This window comes from Pleurodeles waltl, chromosome 8, assembly GCF_031143425.1.
Source record: "Pleurodeles waltl isolate 20211129_DDA chromosome 8, aPleWal1.hap1.20221129, whole genome shotgun sequence".
Taxonomy (NCBI): Eukaryota; Metazoa; Chordata; class Amphibia; order Caudata; family Salamandridae; genus Pleurodeles; species Pleurodeles waltl.
In genome coordinates this window covers 526,216,190-526,236,651 of record NC_090447.1, presented here as the reverse complement: position 1 = coordinate 526,236,651, position 20,462 = coordinate 526,216,190, and the positions used below count along the sequence as shown (strand labels likewise).

The 20,462-nt window shown below is 44.0% G+C and overlaps 1 protein-coding gene across 7 annotated transcripts in view; it reads right to left on the bottom strand.

Annotated features, from left to right (window-relative positions):
• LOC138250106 (granulocyte-macrophage colony-stimulating factor receptor subunit alpha-like) overlaps positions 1-20,462 on the bottom strand; it is a 467,284-nt gene that overhangs the window by 132,975 nt on the left and 313,847 nt on the right. For all 7 annotated transcript variants that reach the window (XM_069204545.1, XM_069204544.1, XM_069204542.1 and 4 more), the window contains 2 exons: positions 5,223-5,343; positions 4,956-5,137 (listed from right to left, as the gene is read on the bottom strand). In XM_069204545.1, the coding sequence (XP_069060646.1) occupies positions 4,956-5,137; positions 5,223-5,343 (303 nt within the window). The remainder of the gene's footprint in view (positions 1-4,955; positions 5,138-5,222; positions 5,344-20,462) is intronic.

Sequence of the window (20,462 nt, the reverse complement as noted above, 5' to 3'; positions counted from 1 at the left end):
ATTCACTCTTACCCATCTATAATTCTATATGTTGTCCCTTTTACTGAAATTATGTGAACTCCTGTAAGAGTTCCTGTAGCCTGGAAGTTGCTAAATGTATTAGGCCACAGCCTTTGAAATATGTTAAGGTTTTGCCTGTTCTTTTGTACCAAGGTTCTTTGGCTTGAGTTGCCTTAAATAAATTGGTAAATTTTTAAACCTTTTGCTTTTTATCCTGTTGTAGCCTCCTCTTCATCTGCATGTGAATTAAATGATTTGTTTTCCTTTTATTTTCAATTTCTCCCCTTCCCCAATCAGCTATGCTATGTAATAGGTTGAAATTATGAGTGCTGTTTTGTATGGTTGAAAGTCACTGGCACAGAGTCCATGTGGCAACCTGCATGTTACTTCTTTATTCTGACTGACCTATTATGTTTATTTCTGTAAAAGACACGTCTTTTGCATAAGTCTCCTGACACAAGCTCTACGTGACTAACCAATTAACATAAATGATTGCCATCGCCTTAACCAGGCTCTGACACTGCCAATGGTTGGTAATGGCTATTTAATAGTACTGAGGTACAACTCTTTATACCTCCACCCAATGGGAGGCAACCTACCGGCTATCTTTGAACAAATCGGTATAGTGTGTCATGACTGGGCCCTGATTCCCCGATTGTATGTGGTATGCATGAGAGTGCTTGGGTGTATGAAAGATGAGGACCCATTCTTGGGGGTGCCACTGATTTTATGTAGCTGCTAAGATGGTAAAGTGCTCTATAGGGATCTTCCTTGACCATCCATATGTGTCACTTTCTCCTTCCCACCAACTTTGACTGATGCCCATGCGCTAAAAAGGTCATGAACTTGTGGACAAGCTAGATGTTGCAAAGCTTTGAGCAACCTTTGTTCTGACTCCTTGTAGCAACCACAGTAAGCTAATGTGATAGTGCCAGGTTTTGAATTGGCATCCACTGAATAAAGCAGGGCAGATCATTTGTCAAACGTCTTTTTATTAGGTTTTTCTAATAACAAGCCTGACGAGGCCTTGAAAGCAAGGTTACACAGTGCATCTACAGTTGAAAATAGTACATCGCAATGTTCCATATATAGACCATGTCCTCTATATTCTGAGGAGTGTGGTATATGATGCCATGCCAATATAATCAAGTGTACATAAATCAAACTTTCATAGTGTTATAAAAACTGAGAGAATTATTTTTTTTTAAAAGAAAACAAACAAGAAAATACCCAGGTCAAAGGAATGTGTTGCTCATCCAATTGATAGTCTAAGCAAGTCAAGTGCAAGCATACAATTTAAAACTGGAACAAGTACAGCGCCCGTACACGTGAGGAACAGGCCACCAACAGAAGGCCCCTGGAAAGCTAGCCTACCAAGGGACCCCAGCAGTATGCAAAGTTTTTTTAACTCCTCTCTCAATATATTTGCCAACCTTTACATCGTAAGCACTTGCCACATTCTTGTGTGCCATTGTGTCAAAACTAGTGCTGCTTTCTTCTTCCATGCCGCAGCAATTGTCCGTTTTTTTTCGCTCCCAAGCATATTTCAGAGTCACCTCTTAAGTCTAAGAGTGCAAACTCCGGTGTTTCTGGGATTTGGTAGCTCAGTATTGTTTTGATCTGAGCCAAAATTCTGCCCAAAAGGTTCAAATCACCAGGCAATCCCACCAGATGTGACGGAACTCCACCAACAGCTCACATACCCTCCAACAAAGATCCAAAGTAATGGGAAATAGCTAATTTAACTTGGTGGGGTATACACACCAATCATAGACAATCTTGTAGTAAGCCTCTCTCAAGCCTAGTGAATGGTTATGTTTCGGTATGTCCCTCCAAAGTGTTTTCCACTTCCCCTCTGGTATCCTGCCCCAGAGTGGGTCCCCAAAAAGCTATGCAATTGGGTTGTGGGGTGAGCTGTGTGTGGTTCGTAATAGAGAATACAAAAAAACAATGGTACCTCTAGAGGTTTTAGCATTTCTCGCAAATTGTTCAATTGGAGTAAGTTATCTAGTGGCCACCTCGTGAACCTCCGGTTGTAGGTTCCATTGTTTCAGCTGTAGGTAGTGGAAGTGTTCCGAGGCAGGGAGATGATAGTCCCATTGGCAGTGGTCAAATGTCAACATTTCCCTGTTATGGAACAGGTCAAACACAGTAAGGCATCCTCCATCCCTCCAAGCATCAAAGAAGCCTGGTTGGGAGGCTGGGGGAAATGTTGAATTGATATGAATCGGGATAAAGGGGGACAGGAAAGTTGCTCATGGGGCCGATCTGTTCACTGCGTCCCAGTTTGTAAGAGTTGTTCTCAAGGACAGAGCTTTTGTACTTATGTGACCTAGGCCAATCCAATTTCAGAGCTCAGTCTGTGGTCTGAGATTTGTGATGACTGTGGCAAAGGGGTATGGCCAAAGCTGCTACCTCAAACAAGCAGAAGTGCTTTCTGCCTACCCAGTACATCCTCTGTGTTGCTTGTAGTGGTCTCCAAGAGCCCAGCAACAGAGTCTGAGGATAAAGGTCATCTAGACCCCAGTCCTCAAAAGCAGGATACAGTTCTCCAGTGGGTTCACTTCTAGGGCACACCGAAAGCAAATGCACTTTGATCTGACTCCCTGCAAGCGGTGAGTGTTTTAAGAACCTACTCACAAATGTAGTACTAGGTAGAAATGGAAAGGCTAGAGAGGTCCCAGTTGGACAAAAGGACGACCTCTGCATGAATCATTGTTTGGTGTATGACCTTAGAGGTTAGGGTCCAGAAGTAGCTGTGATCACTCCAGCACGTGCCACCACCAGGACAGGTACAAGAAGTCTTGAAGGAAATAGCAGCCAATCAGTAATTTGAAGAACATATAGGTGAGAGTAATCTTTGTTAACTTGCTGTTCACGTTACAGGTATGGTTTTAAAATAAATTGTATCCTGCTTCGTCTCAACAATCTACGATCCATGACTCTGCCCTCTCTTTGGTGTCCCATCTAGGTCTTGGAAGGGAGTTCATCCACTCCTTATACATTTCCAAACAATTAATCTGCATTGAATATTTATGTACTCTTAAAAGAGCACTTCAGAGGTGCATTTCTGTACTATAAGCACATTCCTCTGCAATAAGAACAGTGGCCATATGGATTCGTAACAACTTTGTAATAGCTGCCATTATGCACACAGAAAAAACTACAGAGCCAGGCAAGGCGAGGCTCTGCATTTGGCTGCAGGATCACATGCAACAGTTTGATATAGCATTTAGTCAAGAAAAGGAGCATGGGCATTTGCGTTGTCATCAACGCTTTCTCGTCTACCCTCTTCCCTCCACTTTTCTTAGGCCTCTCTTCAAGATTACTCAGTGATGTGATCTTCATGCCACCCTCCAATAATCTCCTTCTCGGATTACCTCACTACCACCTGCCAAAAGTGCCCCTCATCTCTCCAAAGCCCCTCTCTCACATACATTTAAAGCACTGGGAAAGGCTGGCTTTACTAATCCACTCAGCTATCCAAATAAAATACAGATCTGTTCTCTGCAGTAGGCATATTAACTCTATACACTACTTTACAGCCAGTCAAAACTGCAACTCCCACCTCTCTCTCTGGCAGGTACATTAATCACAAGAGTTACCTTGACAATTCTTTGCTGCCTGAAAGATGGACACACAAGAAACTCTGCAGCAGGTGCTTATAAATTATAAATTATTGCTTAACACAGAGCTTTACCCCCATCACACCAGAGGTCAGTGCCCCTCCTCCAGGTCAGTGCCCAGTGCGGCCGCACCGGTTGCACCGCCCTAAAGCCGGCCCTGCATTGCAACAGGTGACAGTAACATTGGAGCCCTGATTTGTACTTTTTGACGCAAACCTGCCATTCCAGGACGCCAGCCAGGCACCATATTTATGGAATGGCACAATCTGGCGCAAAGGTGGGTTAGCGTAAAAAAAATTGCCGTTAGCCGAGTGGGGGTGGCGGTACGGGAGATGGGTGTTTAGCCCCCAAAAATGACGAGAGACTGGTTAGAGTAAAAAAGATGACTCTAACCATATTAGCGTCATTTTATGGTGCTAAACCTACCATGCCACATGACTCCTGCCTTAGAAAAGGCAGGATTCATGCCCACCACCCCAATGGCCAGCATAGGGGACAAGGGTCCCCTGGGCATGGCCATTGCACCCTGTGCCATGTTTGGGAGCCTATATCTGGGCCCCCTATGGCATTTATTTTTTTAAAAAAAGGTAAATACTTACCTTTACTCACCTGTTCTTACCTGGGATGGGGTCCTCCATCCTCCACTGTCCCTTTGGTGTGGGTGTCCCTGGGGCTTGGGGAGGGCATCTGTGGACTCATTCCATGGTGTTCCACCATGGAAATGAGCCCACAGGTCCCCTAACGCCTGCCCGGACCCAGGCGTTAAATAATGGCACTAAGCAAGCTTAGCAAGCTTAGTGCCATTATTTAGGCCTGCCTCCCTCCCGTGCACAATTTTTGCACGGAGGATAAATAAGGTGCATGGGTCTTACAGTCATTTTTTGCCTGAGAACGCCTATCTTGCTTCTCATTGACGCAAGGTAGTTTTCCGCAGGCAAAAAATGACTTTAACTCCAATATTTTGATGCCAGACGCGTCTAGCGTCAAAATATAAATATGGAGTTAAGTTTGCTCTGAAATACCGTAAAAAAGAAATTACGCTATTTCAGCGCAAACAGAGTATAAATATGCACTTAGAAGCGGAAATACTGCAGTATAATGTACCATATAAAATACATTATTGCCATTCCAGAAATCAATCAGTAAGAACGCTAGAAGATGTAAATCTAAAAATACATTTGCTGCACTTCAAAAATATAACATTTTACAGAAAACAGTTCAAATTTCTGCGTCACCATACACATTCATTTGTAAGCTGGCTGCAGATGCGTTAGCAGGTCACTGCAACATGCTGCCCTCTCAATGAAGCAATCAAATCTATATTGTTACCTGTTTTAGAAGGCTTGAACCATTGATCAATAAACTGGATTTGCGATTTGCTGCTTGACCCTTCAACGATTAAATATGTCCTCTTATTGAAGTTTATTGTTAAATCTTGAAAGCGACAAGTGATGTGTCCTCCCACTGCATCTTTTATATAGTGACTGCAGCTTTCTGTTTTCGCATCCTGCCTGTACGAGGTGAAAAGCTTTCAGTAGGGGGAGGGGATTGCGATAAACATGATTTGTGTTGCTTCTTTGAGAATGTGCTAAATACCTTAAGGAAAGACGATACAGCGTGTCATCCGGAGCTTCAAAGCCAGCTCGAAAAGTGCAGCTCATTGATGACGTGTTGTAAGCCACACAAGAGACATTTTCAGCTGCTGTTCCATTCTTGCCTGAAAAGAGAAGATGTTTTAGAACAGGGGTTCCCAATGTTTCCTGTAATAAGAGCTGTTTCTGTTCAAGGGAAATAGTACAGAGCTGCTGATATTATGAATGTTGTAAGAGCCACCACTTCAGATAATAAAACATTAGTGACCACCATATATGTGAGGTTACCAACAGTGATCTGCTCAGTACTTCAGGCACGGTTACCAAAAGGGATGTACGAAAAAGATAATAGTAATAATAACGATAATGACGATAATAATAATAATATTGATACCACATATTCAGCACTCAACTATCAAGTGATGATATATTGTGAAAATTCACCCATTTGGTTTAACAAACATCAATCTTAAGCTTTCTGAAGTTACACACATTTGTTGGGTCAAATACATACTTTTCAATGTTGGCATACATGTACTAATTCAACCAATCAAAAGCTTCTGATTAGTGGGATGGGCTGCAAACAGGAGAGCTACCTACAGGCAGATGGAGACCTGCAGATAACTCACGAACTACTCTTTGGAGACGCCTGTTTTAGACTAACAAACATGGTAATTATAAAATGTGAACAAGGGGACTCGTTTTAGGCCAATGAACCTTTGACCACGTTTGAGGACTTCCCAGAACGAGATATCTGTTTAGCATTTCAATCAATAGATCAATAACTTCATCAATATTCACAATAACTAGTTAATCAAATTAAACAATAACATCTAATAAGAATCAAACACACCATGACCTTTCAGCCATGAATAACCACACAAATCTAGTAAGATTTAGGATATTTATTCCCTATTAGTTACACTCTAGTATCATATTTATTAGTCGCAGTATCAATAAGCACATCAATACCACTATAACTTGGCAACTCGAGTAAGACTTTATCAAAGCATAGGTCATGAACATTAAAACAAAGCATGACGTTAACATGAATTAGTACATTATTCAACAAAGCAAGAATCCAGCCATTTGTCTATTTGCATCCGATATTAGTGAACTCCATAACTAACTAACCTCAAATTAGCATCAGCATGTTGGGCTTCATGCAAAACAATTTAGCAACATGAATTTGGAAAACATCTAACTATGGTCTCTATCAAAAGAGCAGTTGGTACCTAGAAAGAAAAGGCAAACAGACAATTACAATTTATCATCAGATAGTTACCCATCTGAATGAGTCAGCAGGCAGGATCAGACTTCGTCCTCAGGACCTCAGTCGATTCACCATCAGCCAGGATAGAACAGGTACGTCACAGTAGGGCACAGCAAGAAAACTCTTCCCTCATAAGGAGGAGAAGTGCAGAACAGGCAAGGGGTGAGATGAGGATGGTTTAAAGTATCAGACAGCTAAAGACAAAGTCTCTCAGAATGGCAAAGGGTGATGAAGAATGGCAAAGAATGGCTCGATAATGGCTGATTTCTCCTTGGGTCACGTTGTTATATCAAAGTTGTCGAACAAGTCTCTAATTTCCCATTGGGCAATATTTGGTGCATCGTTATCTCTGTCCAATAATCCGTCACAGACCTTACTAGAATTTTCACCTAAGACAGTTCTCATGCAGTTGACTGGCTCCTGTGAGTGACGTCTTCAACGGGTGGAATGTCAGGTAAGAAAAGTTACACTTGTCGCTCCAGTCAGTAGTTCCATTGTCTTCCCCTAGTCCAGGCGACCTTGCACCTGTTACAAATTACACTGTTGCTTTGGGCAAGAATGTCTCCTTGAGCAAGTCGGGTCTCATGAGAAAGAATATACTACAGCCACACACGTATCTCTAGCCTCTGGAAAAGTACAGCTTTGTGTCCTTCTGGAAAAGCAGGACATTGCACGTTAGAAAAAACACAGTTAATATGAGACCAGGCAGCTAGGTCCAGACCCTTCTTAACTAAGGCCTAGTGAGTAATTTAGCATAACCCTAATACATAACTCTTAATGCTAATACAAAATCATACATTAGTACACTGTTAATTCATTATTAGTCAATTTCATTAATCATTGTTTACATTGGTGGCCACTCCCCGTGGGCACGTTTCAAACTCGTACATTTATTTTTGTTCTAGGTTAATACATCTTCTATGCGGCTTCATTACACATTTTATTGCAAGCTTTTCATGTTAATATTGATTATAAAAGTCTCACTACAACAATCCCTCCTCTGATGACTCTTGTCATCACACAAACCTTTCCTTACAATTTGAATTTTAGAATTCTCTCATCTCAATTTCTTCCCTCAACTTTGCCCCTTCTAATTTTGCCCTGAACATTTTCTCCCTTTTCTTTTCTTCCCTCCTCTTATTATTTTTGGCCATTTTCAATTTAAGTCTTTTGCTAATTTAGCATGACAGCCATAATCCAAATAAGCAAGCTAAAACAATCAATATTCCCTGTATAATTTTTCCCAATATCCCATGCCAAATATTACTAAATCAGCTTCCCACTTTAGCAAGTCCCTTTCCAACCTTTTCCCAAACTCCAGGCTCTTTCAGTTCCTTCAAATCTGTACTATCTCCTGTTAGGTTAGTAAGCATACTTCTAATCTCATTACTATTATCAGGTATATAGGCACAACAATGTCGCTCATTAAGCATTTTACAAACTCCGCCATTTTTCGCTAAAAGAATGTCTAAAGCAAGCCTGTTTTGAAGAGTCAAAGCCCTCTCCGCAGCAAGTTCAGTATCCATCAGGAGTATAGCCCCTGTGAAATTTGTCAGCATGTTATCCACAATAGTAGACAACTTTGGAATCTTTATGGAGTTCAAGATAACTCCCACTGAAGGAATTATTGCCCCAAATATGTCTCCTACGACACCAGCAGCAGTCTCTCTCCTTTGTCTAGTACGATGTAATTCAGACAATTTCGGAAACTTTTTCAAGTCCTCAAATTGATATATCTTTGGGAAAACTATCCCCAAATACCATGTCCCATACCACCCCTTTGGAAGACGGTAGTAAGCATTAAGTCTACATATATAATAGATCCCAGGGATCGCTGGGTCCTGTCCATTTAACATGAACGTCCATTTACTCTGAAACAAAAACACATGCTTGCATTCACTCGTTCCCACAAACACATTGTCATAATATGACTGGTCGCGTTATGCAAAGCTTTCCTACGTATAGTGCATCTAAAGCTAATTTCCCTTGTTCCTTAATTGCGCTATAACTCTCACTACTAACAAAAGCTCGCTTCTGCAATCCTTTCTCCAATTTCCCCTTCAATGCTCTCCTTCTATCTTCCATGTGATCTAGAAAGCTTTTCTCTACGGATGTAAGCAAACACGTCAGATTATTGTGGTGTGCATAAGATGTACTGGTCATTAATGTTGCTTCAAAGAACACCTTAACTAATTTTATGTTATAGTATTTCGCTACACTATTTAAGTCCTCTATGATAGGCACATAAGAAAACACAAGGTTGTTATTCGAATAAAAGTACTGAATCTCCTCCTGGTTATAGAATCATGTTAGTAACAAACTACAGCTTATCCCATACGTTAAAGGCAAACTATGGTAAGTAACTCCCTTTTGCACTGAAACAGGAATTTGTGTACACACATAACAATCTTTCGCATCCATAGTGTCAACATACTCACTCAGCAAACTATAGAAAACATTAGTTGATAGTTCCCCTTTTACATTAGTTCCCTCATGCAAATATTTTGTGTCCTGCTCGAACCTCTCCCAAGTTGTTAGTGTAGCAGCGGTCTCAGGAATTGTAGCATTGTTAGTTTCACTCTTATCCACCAATGGCATTCCCACAATCACAACTATAATGAATATCACACACACAACACCCAAACATTTACAACGCCTACTTCCCCTATTATCATCTCTAGTGTTAGCCATGATCTATAAAGAATCAGAAAGCGAAGTATTATTAGTTCAAACAACAACCAACTGAGAATGGTTAAAGCCTCCTTTTTTTTTTTTCTTCAGCAGGTTAAAGCAAACGTAAGCCTTTCTTCAGCAATTATTTACAGCTCTCACATTCACTCCCAGGATCCTTGTCAATTCCGGTTAGCAGCTTGTCAAAATCAGTTCTCAAAAGTCAATTCAGGTTAACAGTGTCACATCCGGTAATTTATCAGTCTCTTTTCTCAGTTTTCTTTAGCTCAATTTTCACATCAACACAGTTTCAGTCTCTGGCCAGACCCAGGTGACAAAGTACTGACCTGGGACTTCTCGATCAAAACAGAACGCCAAGAACTCTTGTTGCCACTCAGCTGATGTTGCATATGCTCATTCAGGACCTGTGGACCTTCTGTTTGCTACTCTCTTTATTTTCAACTTGAGATCACCTTGCAACTCTCCTTCACTCAGATCTTCTTTCCTTGTTGTATCAACTTCTTCCTCTATTGCATCATCAACAACCACTCGTCCTTTTGTCACTTGCAATTCTGGCCACTTATCTCCTTTCAGTGGCTCTCTGGTCTTTAATCTTCCTTGTGGCAGCTCGTCACCCTCCTCTTACTCTATGGTTTTTTCTCTTGATGGACCTGCAATTTTCTCGGGAGGAGTCTGGACACTTTGATTCTCTTCCATCTCAACTCCTTCGCCTTCTGGGTCTGTCAGGGGTTCAAATTCTTGCCCATATCCGTCTGCTTCTGGAGAACCTCCTTCTGACTCAGACCTCCTGGTGCCTCTGTTGAGATAGGCTCTCCGTCACCCCTTTGGGTCTCTTCTCATTTGTCTCCTATTGGAGTGACTAAGCCGTCCTCAACGGGCTCTCCTTCTGTCTCAGTTCCCCTTTGCTTACTCTCCAGCCCTGAGACTTCCTTTTCTGTTGCTGTTACTTTCGACAATTCAATTTCCTCATCAGTTGGGCATGTCACCTTTTTCGTGTGACTGGCATGGATCCAGTTTGGAATTCCCGCACACTTCACAGCAGTACTAGTCGTTAGTATTACTTGATATGGCCCCTTCCAACGTGGCTCCAAACACAACTTCCTCATGTGTTTCTTGATGACCACCCAGTCACCAGCTTTCAGGTTGTGACCTGGATCACTTATCGGTGGCAGTGTGGTGGCTTCCACCTGGTGAGAGAAAGAGTGGACCACGTCAGCCAGACCCTTGCAGTAGTCCAACACTATATCATCATGATATTCAAAAGAGTGTTTGCAGGCACTGCGGGTAGTCTCATAGCTCGGCCCATGAGAATTTCATGAGGAGACAGTCCTGTTTTCTTGTTGGGCGTGTTTCTCATTGACATTAACACCAAAGGCAATGCATCAGGCCATTTCAAATTTGTAGCTGCACACATTTTTGCCATTCTCGACTTCAGGGTACCATTCATCTGTTCCACTAATCCTGATGCTTCAGGGCGGTAACTACAATGCAACTTCTGTTCAATGTTCAATGCTGCACACAATAGCTTAACCACCTCATTGTTGAAGTGACTCCTCCTAACTGATTCTAAAGAGATCAGAAACCTGAAACGTGGAATCAATTCCCTAAGCAGCAGCTTCGCTACTGTGAGACTGTAATTTCTGCGTGTAGGGTAAGCTTCAATCCAGTAACTAATGATACACACAATCACCAACACATACCTCAAACCTCCACACACGGGCATATCAATAAAGTCCAATTGCATTCTGCTAAATGGACCTCCTGCTCTCCCAATGTGGCTCAAATTCACCACTGTCCCTTTCTCCGCATTCATCTGCTGACAGATGATGCACCTGTGACAGATCACTTCTGTGGCTTGTCTGAATTTCGAGTTAAACCAGTCAATTTTGAACAACCTGATCATGGCATCTCTCCCAATCTGTACTTGCCCATGGTAAAACCTTGCAAACTGTGACAGTAGACTGTTTGGCAGAACCATTTTCCCCTCATCTGAAACCCACAAATCATCTGGTCTTTGTACACATTGCATCCTAACCCAAGAACGTTTCTCATCTTTGCTGGCACGTCCCTGCAACAATTTCAATTCTTCCAATGTGTCAACCACCCTTAATGCGTAACCTGTGCATGTCTCATTTTCTGTTTCAGGTAACAATTCCCACTGATCTTTGAATGATATACAGTTCAATGCACAAAACCTTGCGACTTGATCCGCATGTCCATTTCCCATTGAAACAAAGTCTTGTGATTTCACATGAGCGCTGCATTTTACCACAGCAATTTCATGAGGTAACTGCATCGCGTGCAACTACTCCTTAATTCTTTCACTGGTTTTCACTGGAGAACCAGAAGAGGTCAGGAAACCCCTCTGTGACCATAGTTGGCCAAAATCATGGACAATTCCAAATCCATACCTGCTATCAGTATAGTTAGTTACTCTCAATTTGGCAGCGGTATGGCAAGCTCTAGTAAGAGCAACCAATTCTGCCACTTGAGCAGAATACACTCTCTCAAGCCAAAACGCTTCCAGGATACCAGTGATTGTACACACAGCGTATCCTGCTCTCAGTACTCCTACTGAGTCTCTCAAGCATGAGCCATCAACAAAGATAATTTTGTCATTTTCTTCCAATTGGGTATCTTTAATATCAGGCCTCGGTTTGGTGCACATTTCTGTTACCTCAAGACAATCATGTTCTACATCATCAGCATCATCAATTTCTGTATTTTCATTTGGAAGCAAAGTTGCCGGGTTCAGAACTGTACATCTTTTCAATGTTACATTTGGTGACCTCAATATGATCGTTTCGTATTTCGTCAGTCTTGCGTTTGACATGTGCTGCGTTTTGGTACGGGTTAACAAGATCTCAACTGAGTGTGGGACCATATCTGTTAAAGGATGTCCCATCACTAGGCCTTCACATTGTGCGAGGCTTTCACCAACTGCTGCTACTGCACGCAGATAACCTGGTAAGGCTGCTGCAACAGGGTCCAGAGTAGCTGAAAAATATGCTACTGGTTGGTTTGCACCTCCATGGACCTGTGTCAGGACAGACAAAGAACAAGCATTACATTCATGACAAAACAGAACAAAAGGCTTACATATACACTCTCTCAATTCAATAAACACCTTCATTTCTTTCTCTGTCAGTGTTAGGACACCTGGCCCATCCTTAACCGTCAGGCCCACCAATGGCTTGGAGATGACTGAGAAATTCAGGATCGACTGACGACAGTAGCCCACCATTCCCAGAAACATTCTAACGTCTCTCCGTGTCGTTGGGGGATTCATCTGCAATACGGCGGTCACTCTCTCCCTGGATAACTTCCTTGACCCTTTCTCAATTACATGACCTAAGTATTTCACCTCTTTCTGACAATACTGCAGCTTCTTGGGGGATACTTTATGCCCATTCTTTCCCAAGTTATTCAGCAAGGCAATCAAATCGTATTTGCAGTCATCTCTTGTTTTCGATGCAATCAACAAGTCATCAATGTACTGTACCAGAGTAGATTGAAAAGGTAATTACAATGACTCCAATACTTTCTTCAGTATCTGAGTGAAGATGGAAGGTGATTCCGAAAACCCTTGGGGAATTCAACACCAACTGTAGACCTTGTCCAAGAATTTGAAACTAAAAAGAACTTGGCTGTCCTCATAAAGAGGCACAGAAAAGAACGCTTGGGACAAATCTACTACTGTGAACCACTCTGCATCGCATGGAACCTGGAACATGATCACAGCTGGATTTGGCACCACTGGGCAACATTTCACCACTATGTCATTAATTTTTCTCAAGTCTTGGACAATTCGAACTCTCCCACAAGGCATTCTCAGTCCCATTATTGGTGAATTACATGGACTGCTCATCACTTCTTTCAAAACTACTTGCTTCACAAAGTCTGCAATTATCTGTGTTACCTGTATAAGGACATCTTGCGCCATATGGTACTGCAGTACCTGAGGGAACACAGCATTTGGCTTCACACTAACTTTAACTGGTTCCACTCCTTTTATCAGTCCCACTTCCTTTCCTGTCAAGTCCCACACTTTCTCTCTGACTGTCCCCTGCAAATCTGCTGGCAGATCAGTCACTGTGAACATTGGGAAGAAGTTAATCAGAGGATACTCCTCATCTGTCGTCTCCGTTTCAGGATCTGATATTTGACCGTCATCCCCCTCATCATCACTGTTTGTCTGCACCTCAATCCCTTCATTGGAACAGGTGATCGAACATCTTGTCTTGCACAGTAAGTCTCTTCCCGGTAGGGACACATGGACTCGAATCACAGACTACGAATCTGTGCAACCCCTGAAAATTGCCAATCTCAACCTGAACCGGATCTGTGATCGGGTTAGTCAAGAGCTGATTCGCCACCCCTACTACCTTAACTGTACGTCCCAAAAGAGGCAATTTCGGAACCTCTGCACTTCTGACTGTAGAGCGTGTAGCTCCCGTATCAACCAAAAATGAGACTTTGTGACCCATTACCTTCCCTTGCACATAGGGCCCTCTTTGATCTACTTCTAGGGACGCTGCAAGCCTACACTCCTCGCCATCTGAACTGTCATCCAACCATTCATTGTTTATTCCATTCTCACCACGCAATGGGAACTGTTTTACTACATTATTTTGACTCAACCCTTGACCTGTGACCTGTTGAGGAAACATCACCTGCTGCTGACCCATTGGTGCTAAGGGCAACTGCATTTGCTGTCTAGGTACCAAAGGGACCTGTTGTTGCATTTGCTGCATCTGCATTGGTTGTACACGTGGCATCTGCACTTCTTGCATGGGTTGAAGACCCTGCATCTGAACCATGTTATTCTGAAAATTCGGATTTTGACCTCTCATTCTTGGTCCTTTATCATTCTGGAATGCATTGACATCATTGCTTTGTCAACACCCTCCTGCACCATCATCAGGCACTCCCACTTCCAGTGTCCGACGCCCCCGCAAGCATGACAAGATAACACCTTCTTCATCCCCTGCACATCATTTTGAACCACTACGGTATTCAAATCTGGACCACGGTTCACAAAACCTCCTCGACCTCTGCCTCTCACTTGCGCCTGAAACATCCCATTTCCTTGCGGCTGTTGCACCATCTGCTGTAAACCATTTCCCTGCATCCCTGCTTGTGCTGCCTTAATTTGCATTACCATCACTGTCTCATTCAACTTTCTCTGCTTCAACTCAATTTCATCACTACAGTATTTTGCACACTGCAACACCTCGCCAATTGGCTTCGCTTGCCAACAGCTCAAATGATTCTTAATCATCTGGCTAATCTCGGGTCTCAATCCTTCAACAACCCTGAACACAAGGTGATTCATGTCCTTCGCCTCTATGACCTCTGTACCACTGTAGTGCTTGAACGCTTTCAACAACCTCTCATAGTAGGCATTTATCGACTCTTTGGCCTCCTGCGCCGTTTAATCAATCTTTTGCCAATCAATATTTTGTGGTAACACCTTCTGCTTCAAGAACTCAATCACCTTATAGTAGTACCTCATCACGAGACGGTGCCCTTGTGGCTCTGTCCCTTGCCGGTTCCGCTGTCGACCAATCCACACTCCTTTTGCACTCAAGCCACAAGTCAGCTGGAACTATAATCTCAAACAGAGTATTCAGGTCTTCCCAAAGGCACTTTGCAAGCTTCACAAACCTATCTGCCTGCTGGTACCACTCTATTGGCTTCTCCCTCAGCCTGGGAAAGTCATTTGTAAATGACAGAATGTCACCTCTCGACCATGGTACATGGACAAGAACACCTCCTGCCATCTCTCTCATTGGTAACATCTTTATTGTACCGGTATCTGGCACTGGTTTGCCTGCTGCTGCTCCGGGCAGTCACTTTCCTTTTTATCTCTTTTCTTTGCCCATTTGCCTTCCCACTTCTCTAAGGCTCCCCAAACTTGTGCACTCTGCAGTATTTCTTTAAGGTGTGCCTTCATCCCAGTAGACCTCATGTGATCAAAATCCTTAGGCTCAAAATCTAACTTGTAACTCCTCTTCAGATGTTTAGTATTGTCTAAGTCTATGCCGTATTTATCTGCCTGGTTTGCCAACTTCTGGTGCACCTTGCTCACTTCTTTAGTTATCTTTGGGCATAGGTACCTCAATTCTGCTTCAGCGTATGACTCTAGCCTGTTCACTCACATGCTCCCTTCTACTAGCTCAGCTGCCTCCATGCCCAACCTCACAAAATTGAGGTACTCTTCTCTTTCCGACCGCTCTGCTGTCGCAGGAGTAGTCTGGGGTGAACTTAACTTGTCTAACCACTCATTCAGTTTTTGCACTGTTAAACCTTGCAATGAGATATTTCCAGCCTGCGTTATCAGTGTTTGGGGTACATTCGCAGCTGAGATCTGCGGAGTCAGCAGTACCAAATCTGACTGTCTCATGGTATCTGGAGGAACCCCAATCAGACTGAAGTCTAACAAAGACCTAGATCTCTCTATTGTCTGTTCCACCAGAGTCATCCCTTGAAAGCTCCCTATGAACCCTCCTCTTGTCATTTCTTGGGTCATTACCGCCTGATCACATACACCAGACTTCGCCTGTGCATACAATGGTACTGGTGGACCAACTGTAATAGGTAAGGATATGGCGGCTGGCAACTGCCTGCTTCCCAAACCCTGTGGAGCATTAGCTCCCATGTTCTGATTCATTATCGGTGCTGTGGCTAACTGCGGTCCCGTGACCAAGGTGTAATTCGGAACCATCTGTTGCTGCGCCTGAGGCAGTAAAAGTGGAGTTGGCTCAATCTGTATTAGCTTTGGTCTCGTATATGCCGGATCTGACTGCACCTTCAAATTCATAGTAGTCTCTAATGTTGGGACATCAGGGTAAAGTCTCTGAACCGGTGGTGGCTGCAGTTGTGTCTGCACCTCTGTAGGAGTAGACACACTGACACTATTCTGTATTGGAACTGGTGTTGCAACAATATTCACCTGTACAGTGTTTGTTGTCCCCTGGTTCTGTGTCGAATTTACAGGACCTGCACTAGTACTTGGTCTATTATCATCTAAGGCATATGGCGGTGGTCGATCATGTACCAACTGATTAAGGAACTCATCATCATCTGAGTCATCTGCCTCTGCCCAGGATTTCTTAGACTCCTTTTCTTTGCTAGAACCCTTATCCATCTTACAAGTGGCTTTCCCTCCTTGGGTTCCACCTTCTTGAGTTATCGCTGGAAACATCCTAACTCCCTCTACTATTTCTCTTCTCCAAACCCTCTGTGCGTTATCCCACCTAGCTTCTGCTAGTGTCTTCTCTGCTTCCCTCATTCTCCTCTCAAACTTTTGCTGCTGTTGTCGTATTGTCATCAGTTCTCAAATCGCTAACGCCTCAAACTGTGCTGGCCTCGTAGGTGGCTTTTGCTCATTTAACACCCTCGGTAAATTGTCCAAAATCCTTATATTGAACATTCCGTGCTCCGGAAACCCCAAACACCCTTCTTTCTCTGTCATTTTGCACCATTGCTTTAGCCAAAGACATGGCGCAACTCCCCTCTCCTCTATTACGGCATAAGCCGGTGTATCCTCTGGCAGTGTAGGTTCCCCTACACTTGCGGTAATGTACACATCTCCCCTCAAAGCGCTCTTTAAAGCCTTGAAAAACTTCATTCTTTGTCTTTTATTTTGTTATCAATTGAATCAGGAAGTGGCTTTTAATTCCCAGAACTCTCTTCGCCCACATTTCTCAACCAATTGCCTCTCACAGACGGCTGCCAATCCGTGCGCGGCCCTTCTTACTAACTGACCTATCCCAGCGTGGCTCCAATGACGTCACAGTCACACACACTTCGGCTGACAAAGTCTTACGGCTTGTCTTCCTCACTCTCAATTCACACAAACTAATGCAATATATTGCAAGCACTAACAAAAACTCAAATTTGCCGGTTTACTACAGAAAGGTTAACACAGTCGCTTCAGAACTCTACAGAGATTTTGCTTAACCTCGGCTGCTACTCTCTCCTTCTCAGATCCCACACTCGCAAGCAACATTTGACCCGCAAATTTTACTCTCGACTTGTCAATGGGTTGTCCTAGTGCAATTAAGAACTCACCAAATCTCCATCGACGTTTTCATTCACTCACTATGACTCAAACTCTACTCGTCAACCACGCCCGATTGACCTATTAAATCGCGCAAATTACAACATAAACCATCAATATACTCCGGAGACTTAGACCACGCAGGGTCCGTACATCACCAACAACCACGTGGACAATTTTTTAGCACAAAGCGCCACACTCACATGAAGTTCGCCGACTTCCCCACTCTCATACTGCGGAGTACGCACACTCCTACTAAAACATCATCTGCCTAAAATTCTCACAAACCTCACAATTCACCTGCGGTATGTATAAGCTGTGCAAGCTCAAACCCTAAGTCGTTCACACTATCACTAGAACACCGAGAACATACCCCAACTCACTTCGGCAAGCTTCGAGATTCCGGGAAAGTCATTTGGGACTTAGGGGCACATCATCTCTCCAATTTGCATGGCCTCAAAAACAATTTTCAAACAATGGTCCCTCGTCCTAGGGCCCCAAAGGGCCGAAACCGCCCTCTGCTACCAGAACTGATAACGCGTCCAAACTTTGATAATTTAACTTACAAGGGGACTCGTTTTACGCCAATCAACCTTTTGACCACGTTTGGGGACTTCCCAGAATGAGATATCCGTTTAGCATTTCAGTCAATAGATCAATAACTTCATCAATATTCACAATAACTAGTCAATCAAATTAAACAATAACATTTCATAAGAATCAAACATACCATGACCTTTCAGCCATGAAAAACCACAAAAATCTAGTAAGATTTAGGATATTTATTCCCTAATAGTTACACTCTAGTATCATATTTATTAGTCACAATATCAATAAGCACATCAATACCACTTAAAATTGGCAACTCGAGTAAGACTTTATCAAAGCATAGGTCATGAACATTAAAACAAAGCACAACGTTACCATGAATCAACTTTAGCAGAGTATCATTAGTACATTATTCAACAAAGCAAGAATCCAGTCATTTGTCTATTTGCATCCGATATTAGTGAACTCCATAACTAACCTCAAATTAGCATCAGCATGTTGGGCTACATGCAAAACAATTTAGCAGCATGAATTTGGAAAACATCTAACTATGGTCTCTATCAAAAGAGCAGTTGGTACCTAGAAAGAAAAGGCAAACAGACAATTACAATTTATCATCAGATAGTTACCCATCCGAATGAGTCAGCCCGCAGAATCAGTCTTCGTCCTCAGGACATCAGTCGATTCACCATCAGCCAGGATAGAACAGGTACGTCACAGTAGGGCACAGCAAGAAAACTCTTCCCTCATAAGGAGGAGAAGTGCATAATAGGCAAGGGGTGGGATGAGGTTGGTTTAAAGTATCAGACAGCTAAAGACAAAGGGGGTCATTACAACACTGGTGGTAAAAGCCGATTACCACCGTGCAGAAGACCGCCAACATACCGCGGCGGCAGTGGAATTCCGCCACGGTCATTATGACCCACTGCTCGGAATCCGCCAAAATTGAGACACCCACACAAGTCCACCACACCAAAGGTCAGTGATAAACTGGCGAAAACAAAACCTCCACCGTCACGCCAACAGGAATACGCCCACACTATCATGACCCATGAATCCACTCGGCGGTCTTTCAACCCCGGTATTCCATTGGGGGTACACACCACCGCGCTCAAAATACACACACTCTTACAAAACAAAACCACATTGGACAATTCCAAATACACACACCTGATACACATACACACCCACATCACCCACAAGCCCCTACTACCAAAAATTCTGAAAGTTGGCCAGAGAGAGACACCACAATCTACAAACAAGCATCCACAGGCACTCAACACCATCACTCACACAACATCCACGCACCTCACACAACACACCACTAAATATCACCGCCACACATCACAACACACACCACCCCACACATCACCCACACCACCCCATGGCACGGCAAAGACACCCCAGGTTCTCTGAGGAGGAGCTCAGGGTCATGGTGGAGGAAATCATCCGGGTAGAGCCACAGCTATTCGGATCACAGGTGCAGCACACCTCCATTGCTAGGAAGATTGAGCTATGGCGAAGAATCGTGGACAGGGTCAACGCAGTGGGACAACACCCAAGAAATAGGGATGACATCAGGAAGAGGTGGAACGACCTACGGGGGAAGGTGCGTTCCGTGGTCTCAAGACACCACATTGCGGTTCAGAGGACTTGCGGCGGACCCCCACCTCCTCCCCCACAAATAACAATATGGGAGGAGCAAGTCTTGGCTATTCTGCATCCTGAGGGCCTCGCAGGAGTCGGTGGAGGAATGGACTCTGGTAAGTCAAATCTTAACTATTACATCCCCCACTCTACCTTCATGCTATCACATAACCCCACCCTCGCCCTCACCCCCATCACTCAATCTCCTCACAAATGTCCCAATATCACGAACCACACATCCCAACACCAAGCCCTGCATGCAACACCAAAGCATGGACGCCCATCACCAAAGCATGGCCACTGCACATACCCATACACCCCCAAAACCATCATCACACAAGGTCCCACACAGGAATGCAAGCACTGGGGTACACGGTCACCCACCCATTGCACACCATGGCACACACAGATGCAATAATCATGCTTTTACACCCCTGCAGGACCCCTACCCAACATCACCGGACAGGAGGGTCCAGACATGTCCACACCACCAACAGAAGAGGCCCACAGTGATGACAGCAGCTCTGTCCAACTGGATCTAGACGACCAGCCTGGCCCATCTGGGACCTCGGGACAGTCGGTTCCCCTCACACAATCACAGGCCACTACAGAGCTTCCCCCTCTGGAAACACCAGCACAGCACCCACCCAGCGGGCCAATACCTCTGTCCCCAGGACACGTCAAGCAGCAGTGTGTCCACCACTACAGGGAACCCAGGCTAACCCACCACCCCAACAACAACAGGGAACTGGGGCAGTGGGCACACGGTTCAGGGGACAGAGGCACAGGGAAACAGGGGAACTGGGAGGTCTGCTGTGCGACAGGGGGAGGACAGGCCCAGGGAACCCACTCTCCACGAGGCCCTCTCCAACATCATGGGAGCCTACCATCATTCCCAGGAGACGATGGCAACGGTTCTGGACAAGTTTCAGGAGACCCAGCGGCTGCAGGAGGAACAGTATTTGGGCTTCAGAGAGGAACTCAGATCCATCAATTCCACCCTGGGCACCATCGTAGGG